At 43.3% G+C, this 13,825-nt stretch overlaps 2 protein-coding genes across 2 annotated transcripts in view; both read left to right on the top strand.

Annotated features, from left to right (window-relative positions):
* Positions 1-429: 429 nt before the first annotated feature.
* On the top strand, positions 430-3,592 carry ndufa2 (NADH:ubiquinone oxidoreductase subunit A2). The gene is made up of 3 exons (XM_041952803.1): positions 430-554; positions 2,222-2,328; positions 3,392-3,592. The coding sequence occupies exons 1-3, from the start codon at positions 451-453 to the stop codon at positions 3,481-3,483; spliced, it is 303 nt and encodes a 100-aa protein (XP_041808737.1). The 5' UTR covers positions 430-450; the 3' UTR covers positions 3,484-3,592.
* Positions 3,593-5,999: 2,407 nt separating this feature from the next.
* Positions 6,000-13,825, top strand: part of ik (IK cytokine) — a 14,082-nt gene continuing 6,256 nt past the window's right edge. The window contains exons 1-9 of the mRNA XM_041952111.1: positions 6,000-6,138; positions 7,304-7,370; positions 7,470-7,562; positions 7,652-7,711; positions 9,320-9,487; positions 9,837-9,951; positions 10,297-10,367; positions 10,703-10,749; positions 10,849-11,012. Coding sequence (XP_041808045.1) covers positions 6,129-6,138; positions 7,304-7,370; positions 7,470-7,562; positions 7,652-7,711; positions 9,320-9,487; positions 9,837-9,951; positions 10,297-10,367; positions 10,703-10,749; positions 10,849-11,012 — 795 coding nt within the window. The 5' untranslated portion in view covers positions 6,000-6,128. The remainder of the gene's footprint in view (positions 6,139-7,303; positions 7,371-7,469; positions 7,563-7,651; positions 7,712-9,319; positions 9,488-9,836; positions 9,952-10,296; positions 10,368-10,702; positions 10,750-10,848; positions 11,013-13,825) is intronic.

The following is a 13,825-nucleotide window of genomic DNA, read 5'->3' as shown; positions in this document are numbered from 1 at the left end:
CTTTCACAGGTTTATATTAGATGTATATACATCAGATACATTAGATTTAGAGTTTTATTAGGTGTATAGTATTATTATTGATGTATTAACGGGTTAGTAGGATTTTAATGTCGCAGATGGAGTCATTTACAACGAATTCAAACAGCGATTTTAATACATAACACTTCATCATGTTTCATAAGATGACATGTTTGAATTGTTTTCATTCGTAGTAACGAAGCATGTAAAGTACAGAAAATAGTACAGGTACCTCAGTACCATAACTGAGTAAATGTACTTTATCTCTAACGACCACTGAATAAAATGTAATCGCGAAATTTCAGCATGCAGCCTGCAGGAGAGACTCTGTGCCTGTAAGGATGTACTCAGGGAGAACGAAAGGCGCCTAGCAGTAAAAACCCCGGGAGGAAAAACCCAGCGCCCGCCCTTCACGGACATCAGGAAGGCAATATGGCGGCCGCAGTAGTGAGGAGTCTCAGCTCCAGTTTGGCTAAAAACCTCCGAGAAATCCGCATCCACCTCTGCCAGAGCTCCACGGCCAGCAAGGGGGCCAGGTGAGCTCCAAAACCGCTGCTTTACTTACCGAAATATCGTAAAAAATTATGCGAGTTCTGCCGCCTGTTAGTTTAGCATCGTAGTGAATGACCTGGGCATTGCTAACGGCTAGCTGCTGCTAACGTCAGAATGACCTGGGAGCTGCTCGCAGTGAGCATGAAACCATCAGTACGTCGCTGTTGGTTGTTCGTTTCACTTCATTATTACTTAAACTAAGAGTTTTATTGAATCTTCAGTGAATGGATGAACAAACTGAGTTTTATCTGTCGTCCTGATCCAGAGCTGAAGTAATGCGAGGGGCAGAAACTAACATTAATATAAGCTGGGGAAATCCAGGTATTACAGGTAGCAGGTAATAACAGCTGGAAAGAAATAGCAACAGAAATAGAAAAAATCCAAAATGAAAAATAAAAGGTGACTATATATATATGTGTACATTTTATACAAAAAAAAATGTAAAAAATAAATATTGCCACTAAGAACTATAAGAAAAACTGCCATTAAATATACTGCCAAAATAAGTACACAGTTTATACACAAATTGCACGTGGTGGATTCAGATAAAGTGACTGCAGCATTTATGCTAATGCACAGTAAAAAATATACAGAGAACCAGCTCTCCTGACCAGTTTAAGTCTCTTTCTGTCCCTCCCAGAGCTTCCACAGCCCCAGCAGACCACTGAGTAAAAGACTGCAGAGTCAACCACAGAGTCATAGAAAGTCCTCAGTCATGTCCTACAGACTCCAAAGGACCTCAGTCTTCTCAGCAGATGGAGACGACTTTGGTCCTTCCTGTACAGGACATCACTGTTAGTGGACCAGTCCAGTTTGTTGTTGAGGTGGACACCAGGTATCTGTACTCCTCCACGATCTCAATGTCCAAACCCTGGATGCACACCGGTGTAGTCTGTGGTGCTTTCCTGCGAAAGTCTATCACCATCTCTTTGGTCTTGCTGGCGTTGATGTGCAGGTGGTTTAGTCCACACCAGTGGACAAAGTCCATGATGACTGACCGATACTCCAGCTCGTTCCCCTGTGATACACATCCAACGATGGCTGTATCATCAGAGAACTTCTGGAGGTGCAGCTGGTTGTGTTGTGTCTGAAGTCTGATGTGTAGAGGGTGAAGAAAAGGGGAGAGGACAGTACCCTGTGGAGCCCCGGTGCTGCTAACTGCCACATCTTTACAAATACTTACACAAACAACATTTCACATCTGTAGTAATTTAAACAGCAGCGAGCGGTGCAATATTTACCAAAAATCAAATAAAATGTAATGAAATCCATTTAGAACAACAGCACAAGATACAAATATAATGTCAGCAGCTGTTTTCAGCTCCTGGACATTATATTTACATTTATTTTTTGGAAGAAAATGTCTTTAAAAGTAGATCTAAATGTTAACTTAATTAAGTTATTACCCCCCCCCCCCCCCCACCCCCCCACCCCCCCATTGAAAACCAAAGTGATGTTTGATTCAAATAAAAGGTGTCAGGAAGGCTGTCAGGTGATACACTGTGATGACCCTGAGCTGGTATTTGTGTTGAAATGATCACAGGTGTAGGACAGGTGTGGTCTCTCAGTGTGACTCCTCCCCCTCTAATGACCTCAGAGGTCAACAGGGGGCAGAGGACGTCAGTATTGACTGTGTCTTTGTGTTTTTAAGGGACTTTGTGGAGCAACACTATGTGAGTCTGAAGAAATCCAACCCGGACTTCCCGATCCTGATCAGAGAATGTTCTGGAGTCCAGGCCAGAGTCTGGGCTAGATACGGTGAGTCTGCACAACACAGAGTACTTAAAGTTAAAGTTTGAAGACAGTTTAACGTGTTTATATATTTAAACCTGCGGTTTTCTGTGTTGACGACATCACTTCAGTTTCCTTCAGTTTTAGGGCCAGCTGTGGTCCCTGGCCCCTGTGTGAATGGTTGTTGCTCATGATAAGCAGGTAGCACCTTGCCACCGGTGGCTATTTAAATAAAGAGTACGGACCTTCCTTCAGAATACTTGAAGCCTTTTCTACCTCAATGGTCTGTTTAATTGATATGAGATATATGATATCAGATCATGTTTTACTGAATTCAAAACAAAACAAAAGCTTTTTGTTTTTATTTTCTGGTTCGTTTATTCAGTGTGTGATTGGTTAAATTATCACCTTTAATATCCTGATTACCAGTAAACATCTGGATTAAACACCTGCTTGAATGAAAACCAGGTTTTTAACCGTGTTAACACGTCCGTACGACGCAGTAGCTGTAAAACAGAAACAAGCAGAAGTTGATGGTGAGCAGGTGAGCTCGAGCTACAGGTGAGCAGCAGGTGAGCTGCAGGTGAGCTCGAGCTACAGGTGAGCAGCAGGTGAGCTGCAGGTGAGCTCGAGCTACAGGTGAGCAGCAGGTGAGCTACAGGTGAGCAGCAGGTGAGCTGCAGGTGAGCTCGAGCTGCAGGTGAGCAGCAGGTGAGCAGCAGACAGGTGGCCGTGTGGAGAGGCCTGAAGGGACAGCTGATGGAGACCAGCACTGGGAGGATGAATTAAACTGTTTCTTCAACAGATTTGATTCTCCCCCCACCCCCTCTGCCCCCCTTCCTGCTCCCCCCTCTTCACATGTCTCCAGCCCAGCGGGCACTTCCCCCCTCCCCACACCACCTTCGCCTGCCCCCTGCTCCCCCACACCCACAAGCACTGTTCCCTGCACCAGCCCCCCTCTGCAGCACACCCCAGCTTCACACAAGTGAAATGGTTCATTCCAAGCCAAGGCTACATTTTTATGATGAGATGAGTTTTTTTAATATCCTATAATAATCTAATAATAATAATCTTTGTGTTTTGTGTTCAGATTTCGGTAAAGAGAGCAGCGTCTCCGTGGACAACATGTCAGCTGATCAGGTGGCCAAAGCTCTGCAGACTCTGGTTCAGTCCAAACCCTAACACCCCCGTCTGCTGGAAGTGGTTCAGTCCAGGATCGACTCGCTGCTTCTTTCATTCACTTTGTATGTAAATGTGTTGATATGAATAAACCTCAATATTATTATTGTCACTCTATTTCCCGATGAGTTATTATTTTATTTTTAACGGATTCACAACATAAATAAATTTAGGGGGATTTTAGAGGCATTCGTTGAGTCTTCAGGAGGCTGCACTGTTTGACATGTTTCACTGAGTTAAATGCAGCTTTTATGAGGTTCACAGGATTTCACTGATTTAAGAGGTTTTCTCTAGATCCTGAGAGTTCACAGGATTGAAATGATTCTGAAACAGCTGCAATTCATTTCAAAATGAACGAAGCAGTTTATTCTTAAGTTTATGTGAAGCATTACTGAAGTTCACTGTCTGTTCTGAAACTGAGTTCTTACTTTTCTAAGAGGTCCACCCACTGTGTGAAGGATTTCCCAGAGTAAGACACATTTACTTTGAGAAGGTCACGTTTACTCGCCCCCTCTAATATAAATGAGACAATTATTTTCAGTAACAGTAAGTCAGTATAAGTCACTTTGGTTCCTGTTCAGAGGAGCAGCAGAAACACCAGCTGGTCCTGCAGAACCTTCTGCAGTGACTCTGCTGACCAGAAGGAGGCAGTGCAGGACTCCTGACAGCATTGACGCTCATATGTGCAGTGTTACAGCAGCAAAGAGTGACAGTAAGAAGCTTCAGTCAGAAAAATGCAAGACATGATAAAGTAAAAAGGCAGCGGTTGAGTTATTACACAGAGGACATATTGATATTGCAGTTTTCATGGTTTCACCATCTCACTGACCATTCCCTGGATGTTCACTGGTGGAGGAGGTGTTCCACCTGTGGAAGTCCTCCACCAGCTCTTTGGTTTTTCCTGCACTGATCCACAATCCCTGGTTCAGTTCTCTGTACTTCCTGTCTGTGATGAGGCTGAACATTACAGAGTCATCAGAGAACTTCTGCAGGCGGCACTTGGCTGATCTGTGTGTGAAGCCTGCAGTGTAAAGGGTGAAGAGGAGGGGAGACTGCTCCATTATGCTATTGGTTGTTTTCCTGTTTTGTCTGCTTCTTGAAGGAAATGTTAGGGTTTGTTTTCCTACTCTGTTTGCTTTTTGAAGGACATGGTAGGGTTTGCTGCTTCTTGAAGGAAATGTTAGAAGAGGCTGTTAAATCTAGTCTGTGGTTTAGGCCTCCACCTTCAGCACCCTCTAAATTTTCCACCCCCTACCCGAACAAGGGTCTGTATCCAATCCCTACTTTCATCTTTTGACTCTACCTCTTTATTTTCCATCCCCTACCCGAACCAGGGTTTGTATTCCCACCCCGCTTTTTCTTGGTGCAGTTGGTGAGAGGCAGGGGTAGATGATGGTAGTGTGGCAATCAGCAGTTACATGAGGCATCTAGGCCTGTGGTAGCATTGTAGCAGCTAACAATAGCTAAAGCGGTGAGAGTACGATAGTATCTTAGCAGTTAGTATTGGTAGCTAGCAATTAACATTGTAGGTGTTAATTATAGGTGACAGTATAGGTGAATCTAGCTTTATTGTCTTCTTCTGTTCCTCTTAGCAGGTAGCGGTTAGCACGTAACATTAGCTAAATGGTAGCATCGGAACTGTATTGTCTTCTTCTGTTCTTCCTAGCGGTTAGCATTAGCATTAGCAATAGTTAAATGGTAGCATCGGTACTGGCCACTACCTGGAGCATCTCTGGGTCAGTTGAACGTGGCGGTGCTGTTTGGATTGTGTAGGAGCAGTGTGAACTGGCACTAGGGGGGGTGACTCTGGGACGCCGGAGTTCACTGCCTAACCTCCTGGAGGTGTAGTGGGACTAAGTAGGCGAAACACTGTTGAAGGGAGGTTTCCACCTGATGACCCCCAGAGACGTGTTAGGAATCACTGCTCTTTGGCAGGTATAGAGGCAGATTAGAGCTCCAAGGTTCTTCACTGAGAATGAATCCTCTTTTTGAGCACAAGTATCTTGTGTTTAAATTAACTGCAGAAAACCATGTCAGACTCACAGTCCTATACATCACATGCTGTGGTCTGTTGGTGAGGTAGTCCGTGATCCACACTGTGGTCCACCCCTCTGATGTCTGTGAGTGTTTCCTGAAGCATCTGCAGTTGTTTTATTCTAACGTGGAGTAACTTAAATTGTACTTCTATCTATACATCATTATAAGATTTAGTTTTATTCTTTTTACACCGAGGGGAGGGCGTGTGATTCACAGCGCATAAAACAGGATATAGACATTATGTCAAAGGAGAAAAGATGTTGATTCGTGAGTTTAATCTTGACAGAGGGGAGGAAGAATTGAATTATTTTGTAAAACTATTTATTATTATGCAGTCGGACCTTTGCTGTGATTCCATGTAATTTCTAAATTCATCATTTGCTGAAACTGTTCATGTCGACTGCCACTGCGGCCTGCAGGAGGCGCTGCGCCCTCAAACTGCCTCTACCGACTATAACTGAAGAGGAAGTGACGTAATATCAAGTTCCGCCGAGGAAGGTAACTGACTAGCATCGCAGATAAAAAATAAACACCACCGAGGTTGGGTTCTTCCTTCCTGACGGCAACAAACTCGTCCTCAGAGTGACGGAAGCGACCGACACTACGCGGAGATGCCTGAAAGTAAGTTTGGAGCTCCGGCAGTCTGTTAGCGAATGAATTATTAGCACGCTAACAGTCTTGGCTAATGGATTGTTAGCATGCTAACGAATTATTAGCATGCTAACAGACTGTTGACCTGATAATGTGCGTTAGCGCCAGGCTAGTCGGCCCATTAGCTAAAGAGATACACATATATTTAATTCCGGTTAAAATTCATTCAGATAAAACTTTAACTAAATATGAGTAAAGGGTGTCACAACTGTTTTCTCAAACAGCATAAACGTTCAATTATTCTTCTCTTTTCCGTAGCTCAGCTCCCCTCTGCTCGAGTCCGATAACATCACGCCAAACTCCAGTCACGTTTTGTCCAGTTTAAACCCCACAGCAAAGACACAAGTGACGATTCTGCAGTCAACCAGCGGCCGTCACTGGACGTTAGAAATGATGTGACACCAACTAAATCAAAACAGTGTTTTTTATTTTAAACCGTCACATTTGTAGAATTGTGAAAATCTTCGAAAATCTATCGATTCAATTAGATATATGTAAGAAGAACAACTCCTAGAACAATAACATAAAACAATAATACGTAAAATAAACCACATTATAATGCCCATCATCAGTCAGCAGGTGTGTTTCTGCTGTGCTCATCAACACATGAAACTGTCTGAACATGACGCTGACCCAGTGTTATCAGGTTGTTTTGATAGTTGTAAAGTAATTAAAATGTGCCAGATATAATCTATAATAAAGATAAGAAAATAAGTGAATTCCAAAAAGCAAACAACAAAAACAAAAGCAGTATTGTGATTCACAATACTGCTATAGCATCACAATACTGCTATAGCATACTGTGAGCAATACTGCTCACAGTATTGTGATTCATCACAATACTGTGAATTTCTCCATTGTGAGATCAATAGTCTAATCTTATCTAAATGCACTAGAATGTAAATAGAAGGCTACATCACACGACGCCACTATGAAACTTCCTCCATCCTTGCCTTAGAAATAAAGAAAAAAGTAAATGAACCACTCAAATACTAAAATAATAGGTTTTATCTAATTTGGTAAACTGCAGCAAAACAGCGCCAAATTGAATTGCTTCACTGCAGTAACCCCTGCTGTCAGTCAGTTGACTGCAGCGCCCCCTGCTGTCATTTACGAGTGTGTTGTCTGTGTGCAGCTGAGAGTTACTCCAACCCTCTGGCTCCTGAAGGCCATGAAGTGGACGACCACAGAACTGCTGCTCAGTAAGTATCTGTCTGTCTGTCTGTCTGTGTCTGTCTGTGTCTGTCTGTCTGTCTGTGTCTGTGTCTGTCTGTCTGTCTTAACCATGTGTGTCTCTTCAGGTCCAAACTGACCAATGATGACTTCAGGAAGCTGCTGATGACACCGCGGGCGGCACCCTCCTCAGCCCCGCCCTCCAAGTCCAGACACCATGAGTGAGTGAAACACAGCAGAAACACACCTGCTGACTGATGATGATGATTACGATGAAGAAGAAATGGACTGAATTGTTTTGTTTTCCCAGAATGCCAAGGGACTACAACGAGGATGAGGATCCTGCGGCAAGGAGAAGGAAGAAGAAGAGGTGGGGGGTCTTTTTGGATAACTTTTCCCCTTACTGATGTAACTGATCAGAGATGGTCCAAGTGGCATTTTAGGGCTGATACAATTTGGAGGTGTTGCCTGGCAACCAGCAGAGACCCCTGTTCCAGTCAGGAAATAGTCTGATAAATCATCAAATTCTAGTTTTTAGTGTTTTGTACATATTAAACAAACAATATAGAGCAAATATATTTATTTCAGTGAACTTTAGAGCTGCCGGTTTGGACAGCGCAAGGCTAGCTGTTTCCTGTGGCACCAGTCTTTCTGCTATGCTAGGCTAAGTTAATCTGCAGCTGCTTGTAGCTTCTTATTTAGTGTGCAGACATGAGAGAGGGACCAATGTGAGCATCTGACTCCTGGAAAGGAAGAGGATTTTACTCATGAGTGTCAGCCATTCGTGATGGATGTTGGCTTTGTCCAAGAATCACTGTATTTCTGTTACTACAGGGAGAGCAGCTCCTCTTCCTCAGAGTCTACCATGTTTCTACAGTAGCCCAGAACAGACAAACCTAACACTGACTCTAGATGGAAAACCTTTCTTATCTTTACATTACCTGACGGCCAGCGTAGGCTTAAAAAATTAAACGTAAGGAAACAACACAAAATTCTGTTCTGAGAACAAAATGAAGGGAAATTGTCTGTTTCCATTTTTAAAACATTGTCACAAACTAATTAAAAGAAAGAGGGGAAAAGAAAAGAGGGGTTTTTGCATTGCCTCATTTTGCTTTGAGAGCAGGAAATTGATTTAGACGAAGGTATATGGATTCATTCACTTGGTTGCAATCTGCAGCCTCACTGCTAGATGCCTCTAGATCTTACACACTGATGTTTTAAACACTCCCAACGCTGCTTTAGCGCATGGCTCTACAATAGAGGCAACTAGCAACATTAGCCACAGAACGTGCTAACGGCAAGTTTAACAGGTCATCCAGCAAAATAAACAGTAAAACAATTTTAAAATGTCAGAATTTACAGTTTCTAAGTTTCAAGTTGTCTTCAATCTATCCTTGAGCTTCAGTTTTGAAGTGAATCCTGCTTTGTATTGACCCTCAAAGCAGTCTGAAGTAAAATGATTAGCACAAATAGCATTTTAAGAGTTTCCAAATTATTGTGGGGACATTTCCAGTTAATTAAGTCCGATATTCCACTGGGCCTCCTATTCCTCGGATGGTGACAGTTGATGTGGGTGCATTACTCGTAATGTTACCTTCACATTTCATGCTTCAGAATTGGTGTTACAGCAAGGAACATACGAGTTACCGGAGGTAACTCTAGTTCAATGAGTCTATGTGTAGACCCCTACCTGATAAATGTTTTATCACAGTAACGACGGTCATGAAACATCCATATCATGGCAGAACATGAAACCAGTTTTACCAGCCACCCTAATTCAGACACAAAACTCCGACACAGACGCACACAAAAAGAGATGTTCGCTAACCCTAACCCTAACCCTAGCTTCCTTAGCAGCTAGCATGCTAACACATGTCCCACTCCCCTTCAGAGTCACCAGCAGTGCAACGTGGAGGCTCAACTCTGGTCTGTTGATCAGAGCATGTTGATTATTAATTATTTCTTTCTTTTGTTGCAGCTACTATGCTAAGCTACGTCAGCAGGAGATGGAGCGAGAGAGAGAGCTGGCTGAGAAATACAGAGACCGAGCAAGAGAGAGACGAGATGGAGTCAACAAAGATTACGAAGAGACGGAACTCATTAGCACCACCGCGAACTACAGAGCTGTAGGACCCACAGCTGAGGCGTGAGTAATGCTAATGTTAATACTGCTAACAGTACAGCTACAGCTCAGAAGCTAGATTTTTCTTATCTTGTTTTATTTTGTCCTATCTACAAGCTCTGATTGGCTAGAGTTTATTGCCTTCATTGGATTGGTTGGATAGGTTAGTGTTAGAGGGTTAGTTAACCCTATCAGAGGCAGAGAAGAAAAATAAAGTAGCTAATTACTGCTGCAAGAACACTGTTAAGGTGTAAGTAATGCTAATGCTAGCCCTGCTAACAGTACAGCCATCTACAGCAGCACCTACCGCTGAGGATGTGCCAGGTTTATGTTGTTTATCTGTGGTTAATATTTGTTTATTGTGTGTTTTCAGGGATAAGTCTGCAGCAGAGAAACGTCGTCAGCTGATCCAGGAGTCTAAGTTTTTGGGAGGTGACATGGAGCACACTCACTTGGTGAAAGGTCTGGACTTCGCTCTGCTGCAGAAGGTGAGACACATTATTCCGAATGCGGAGGGTTCACGCATTGTTTCCTGTGGCTAACCTTAATGCTAACCTGGTAGCTTACATAGACTTCATGGTGTAATTCAACTGAAAACAGATACAAATAAACAGCTGTTAACAGACCACAGTGGGAGTGTGCACAGGTAGCTGGTGCCAGTTCACCTCCTGGGCTCTGTCCAGGCTGACAGCCCCCCCGACACCACTTCCTCAACATCACATCACTGAACATGTGACTTAACTGCTGTGTGTGTGTGTGTGTGTGTGTGTGTGTGTGTGTGTGTGTGTGTGTGCGTGTGTGCGTGTGTGTGTGTGTGTGTGTGTTCGCTACAGGTGAGAGCTGAAATCACCAGTAAGGAGAAAGAAGAAGAAGACATGATGGAGAAAGTCCAGAAGGAGGCAAAGTATGAAATCAGATGTAACTGCGAGCTGTCTGATGTTACAGACTATTGAAATAATAATAACTTGATGGAATCAAAGGGCTGTTTGTGGTTTACACATTAAAAAGATATAAATGTACCAAATTAATATTAATAATCAGATCAGATGATGAAACAGTTGTTTCAGTCAGAAACGCGCTTAAAGATCTGATGAACTTCATTCACCTTTATTATTTAACATCTGTTGATGATACTCACATTGTCCTTACATGTGGTAATTGTATATAAATACTGGTAATCTTGTTTTAAGATCAGCACCTATCAGTCTGTCTGTCTGACCTTTGACCTCTGTGTTTCAGGAAAGACATGGAGCCTGAGGAGAAGATCGAGTTTAAGACTCGACTCGGTGAGGCACTCGTTAATATTCAGAACGGACACATTCTGTGTCGTTAGTTTCATCTTATTCTAACGATGATAACCAACAGACCTCTTTATCACCCCCCAGGGAGGAATATCTACCGTGTGGTGTTCAGGTCTGGTCAGGTGGAGAGGAACGAGCTCTTCCTGCCAGGAAGGATGGCGTATGTGGTCGACCTCGATGATGAGTTCACTGACACCGACATCCCAACAACTCTAATCCGCAGCAAAGCCGACTGTCCGAGCATGGAGGTACTGACGCGTCACAGTACACGGCACAGTACACGGCACAGTACACGTCACAGTACGCGCCACAGTACACATCTGTAATACAGTACACATCTATAATACAGTACACGTCACAGTACACGTCTGTAATACAGTACACGCCCCAGTACACGTCACAGTACACGTCACAGTACACATCTGTGTCACAGTACACGGCACAGTACACGGCACAGTACACGTCACAGTACACGGCACAGTACACGTCACAGTACACGGTACAGTACACGTCTGTAATACAGTACACATCTGTAATACAGTACACATCTGTGTCACAGTACACGGCACAGTACACATCTGTAATACAGTACACGGCACAGTACACGGCACAGTACACGTCTGTAATACAGTACACATCACAGTACACGTCACAGTACACATCTGTAATACAGTACACATCTGTAATACAGTACACATCTGTAATACAGTACACATCTGTGTCACAGTACACGTCACAGTACACATCTGTGTCACAGTACACGTCACAGTACACATCTGTATTACAGTACACATCTGTATTACAGTACACATCTGTATTACAGTACACGTCACAGTACACACCACAGTACACTTCTGTATTACAGTACACGTCACAGTACACATCTGTATCACAGTACACGCCACAGTACACATCTGTCACAGTACACATCACAGTACACATCTGTATTACAGTACACGTCACAGTACACATCTGTCACAGTACATATCACAGTACACTTCTGTGTCACAGTACACGTCACAGTACACATCTGTCACAGTACACATCACAGTACACTTCTGTATTACAGTACATGTCACAGTACACATCTGTATCACAGTACACGCCACAGTACATGGCACAGTACACATCTGTGTCACAGTACACGCCACAGTACCATCTCTATCACAGTACACATCTGTGTCACAGTACACATCTGTATCACAGTACACGCCACAGTACCATCTGTATCACAGTACACATCTGTATCACAGTACACATCTGTATCACAGTACACATCTGTGTCACAGTACACATCTGTGTCACAGTACACGTCACAGTACACATCTGTATTACAGTACACATCTGTATTACAGTACACATCTGTATTACAGTACACGTCACAGTACACACCACAGTACACTTCTGTATTACAGTACACGTCACAGTACACATCTGTATCACAGTACACGCCACAGTACACATCTGTCACAGTACACATCACAGTACACATCTGTATTACAGTACACGTCACAGTACACATCTGTCACAGTACATATCACAGTACACTTCTGTGTCACAGTACACGTCACAGTACACATCTGTCACAGTACACATCACAGTACACTTCTGTATTACAGTACATGTCACAGTACACATCTGTATCACAGTACACGCCACAGTACATGGCACAGTACACATCTGTGTCACAGTACACGCCACAGTACCATCTCTATCACAGTACACATCTGTGTCACAGTACACATCTGTATCACAGTACACGCCACAGTACCATCTGTATCACAGTACCATCTGTATCACAGTACACATCTGTATCACAGTACACATCTGTGTCACAGTACACATCTGTGTCACAGTACACGTCACAGTACACATCTGTATTACAGTACACATCTGTATTACAGTACACATCTGTATTACAGTACACGTCACAGTACACACCACAGTACACTTCTGTATTACAGTACACGTCACAGTACACATCTGTATCACAGTACACGCCACAGTACACATCTGTCACAGTACACATCACAGTACACATCTGTATTACAGTACACGTCACAGTACACATCTGTCACAGTACATATCACAGTACACTTCTGTGTCACAGTACACGTCACAGTACACATCTGTCACAGTACACATCACAGTACACTTCTGTATTACAGTACATGTCACAGTACACATCTGTATCACAGTACACGCCACAGTACATGGCACAGTACACATCTGTGTCACAGTACACGCCACAGTACCATCTCTATCACAGTACACATCTGTGTCACAGTACACATCTGTATCACAGTACACGCCACAGTACCATCTGTATCACAGTACCATCTGTATCACAGTACACATCTGTATCACAGTACACATCTGTGTCACAGTACACATCTGTGTCACAGTACACGTCACAGTACCATCTGTATCATAGTACACATCTGTGTCACAGTACACGTCACAGTACACATCTGTATCACAGTACACATCACAGTACACGCCACAGTACCATCTCTATCACAGTACACATCTGTGTCACAGTACACATCTGTGTCACAGTACACATCACAGTACACATCTGTAACACAGTACACGCCACAGTACACATCTGTAACACAGTACACGTCACAGTACACATCTGTCACAGTACACATCACAGTACCATCTGTATCACAGTACACATCTGTGTCACAGTATACGTCACAGTACACATCTGTGTCACAGTACACGTCACAGTACACGGCACAGTACACATCTGTGTCACAGTACACGCCACAGTACCATCTCTATCACAGTACACATCTGTGTCACAGTACACATCTGTATCACAGTACACGCCACAGTACCATCTGTATCACAGTACACATCTGTATCACAGTACACATCTGTGTCACAGTACACATCTGTGTCACAGTACACATCTGTATCACAGTACACGCCACAGTACACGGCACAGTACACATCTGTGTCACAGTACACGCCACAGTACCATCTCTATCACAGTACACATCTGTGTCACAGTACACATCTGTATCACAGTACACGCCACAGTACCATCTGT

The sequence above is a fragment of the Chelmon rostratus genome, chromosome 14 (genome assembly GCF_017976325.1).
Source record: "Chelmon rostratus isolate fCheRos1 chromosome 14, fCheRos1.pri, whole genome shotgun sequence".
NCBI lineage: Eukaryota > Metazoa > Chordata > Actinopteri > Chaetodontiformes > Chaetodontidae > Chelmon > Chelmon rostratus.
The sequence above is the reverse complement of the archived record's forward strand: the minus strand, read 5'-3'. Positions and strand labels throughout refer to the sequence as shown.

What these genes read in the sequence shown, in the direction of transcription:
- ndufa2 (XM_041952803.1), top strand. Translation starts at nt 451, where the DNA reads ATGGCGGCCGCAGTAGTGAGGAGTCTCAGCTCCAGTTTGGCTAAAAAC. An exon ending in ACGGCCAGCAAGGGGGCCAG is followed by an intron (nt 555 to 2,221) that starts GTGAGCTCCAAA and finishes TGTGTTTTTAAG; the next exon opens with GGACTTTGTGGAGCAACACT. An exon ending in CAGAGTCTGGGCTAGATACG is followed by an intron (nt 2,329 to 3,391) that starts GTGAGTCTGCAC and finishes TTTTGTGTTCAG; the next exon opens with ATTTCGGTAAAGAGAGCAGC.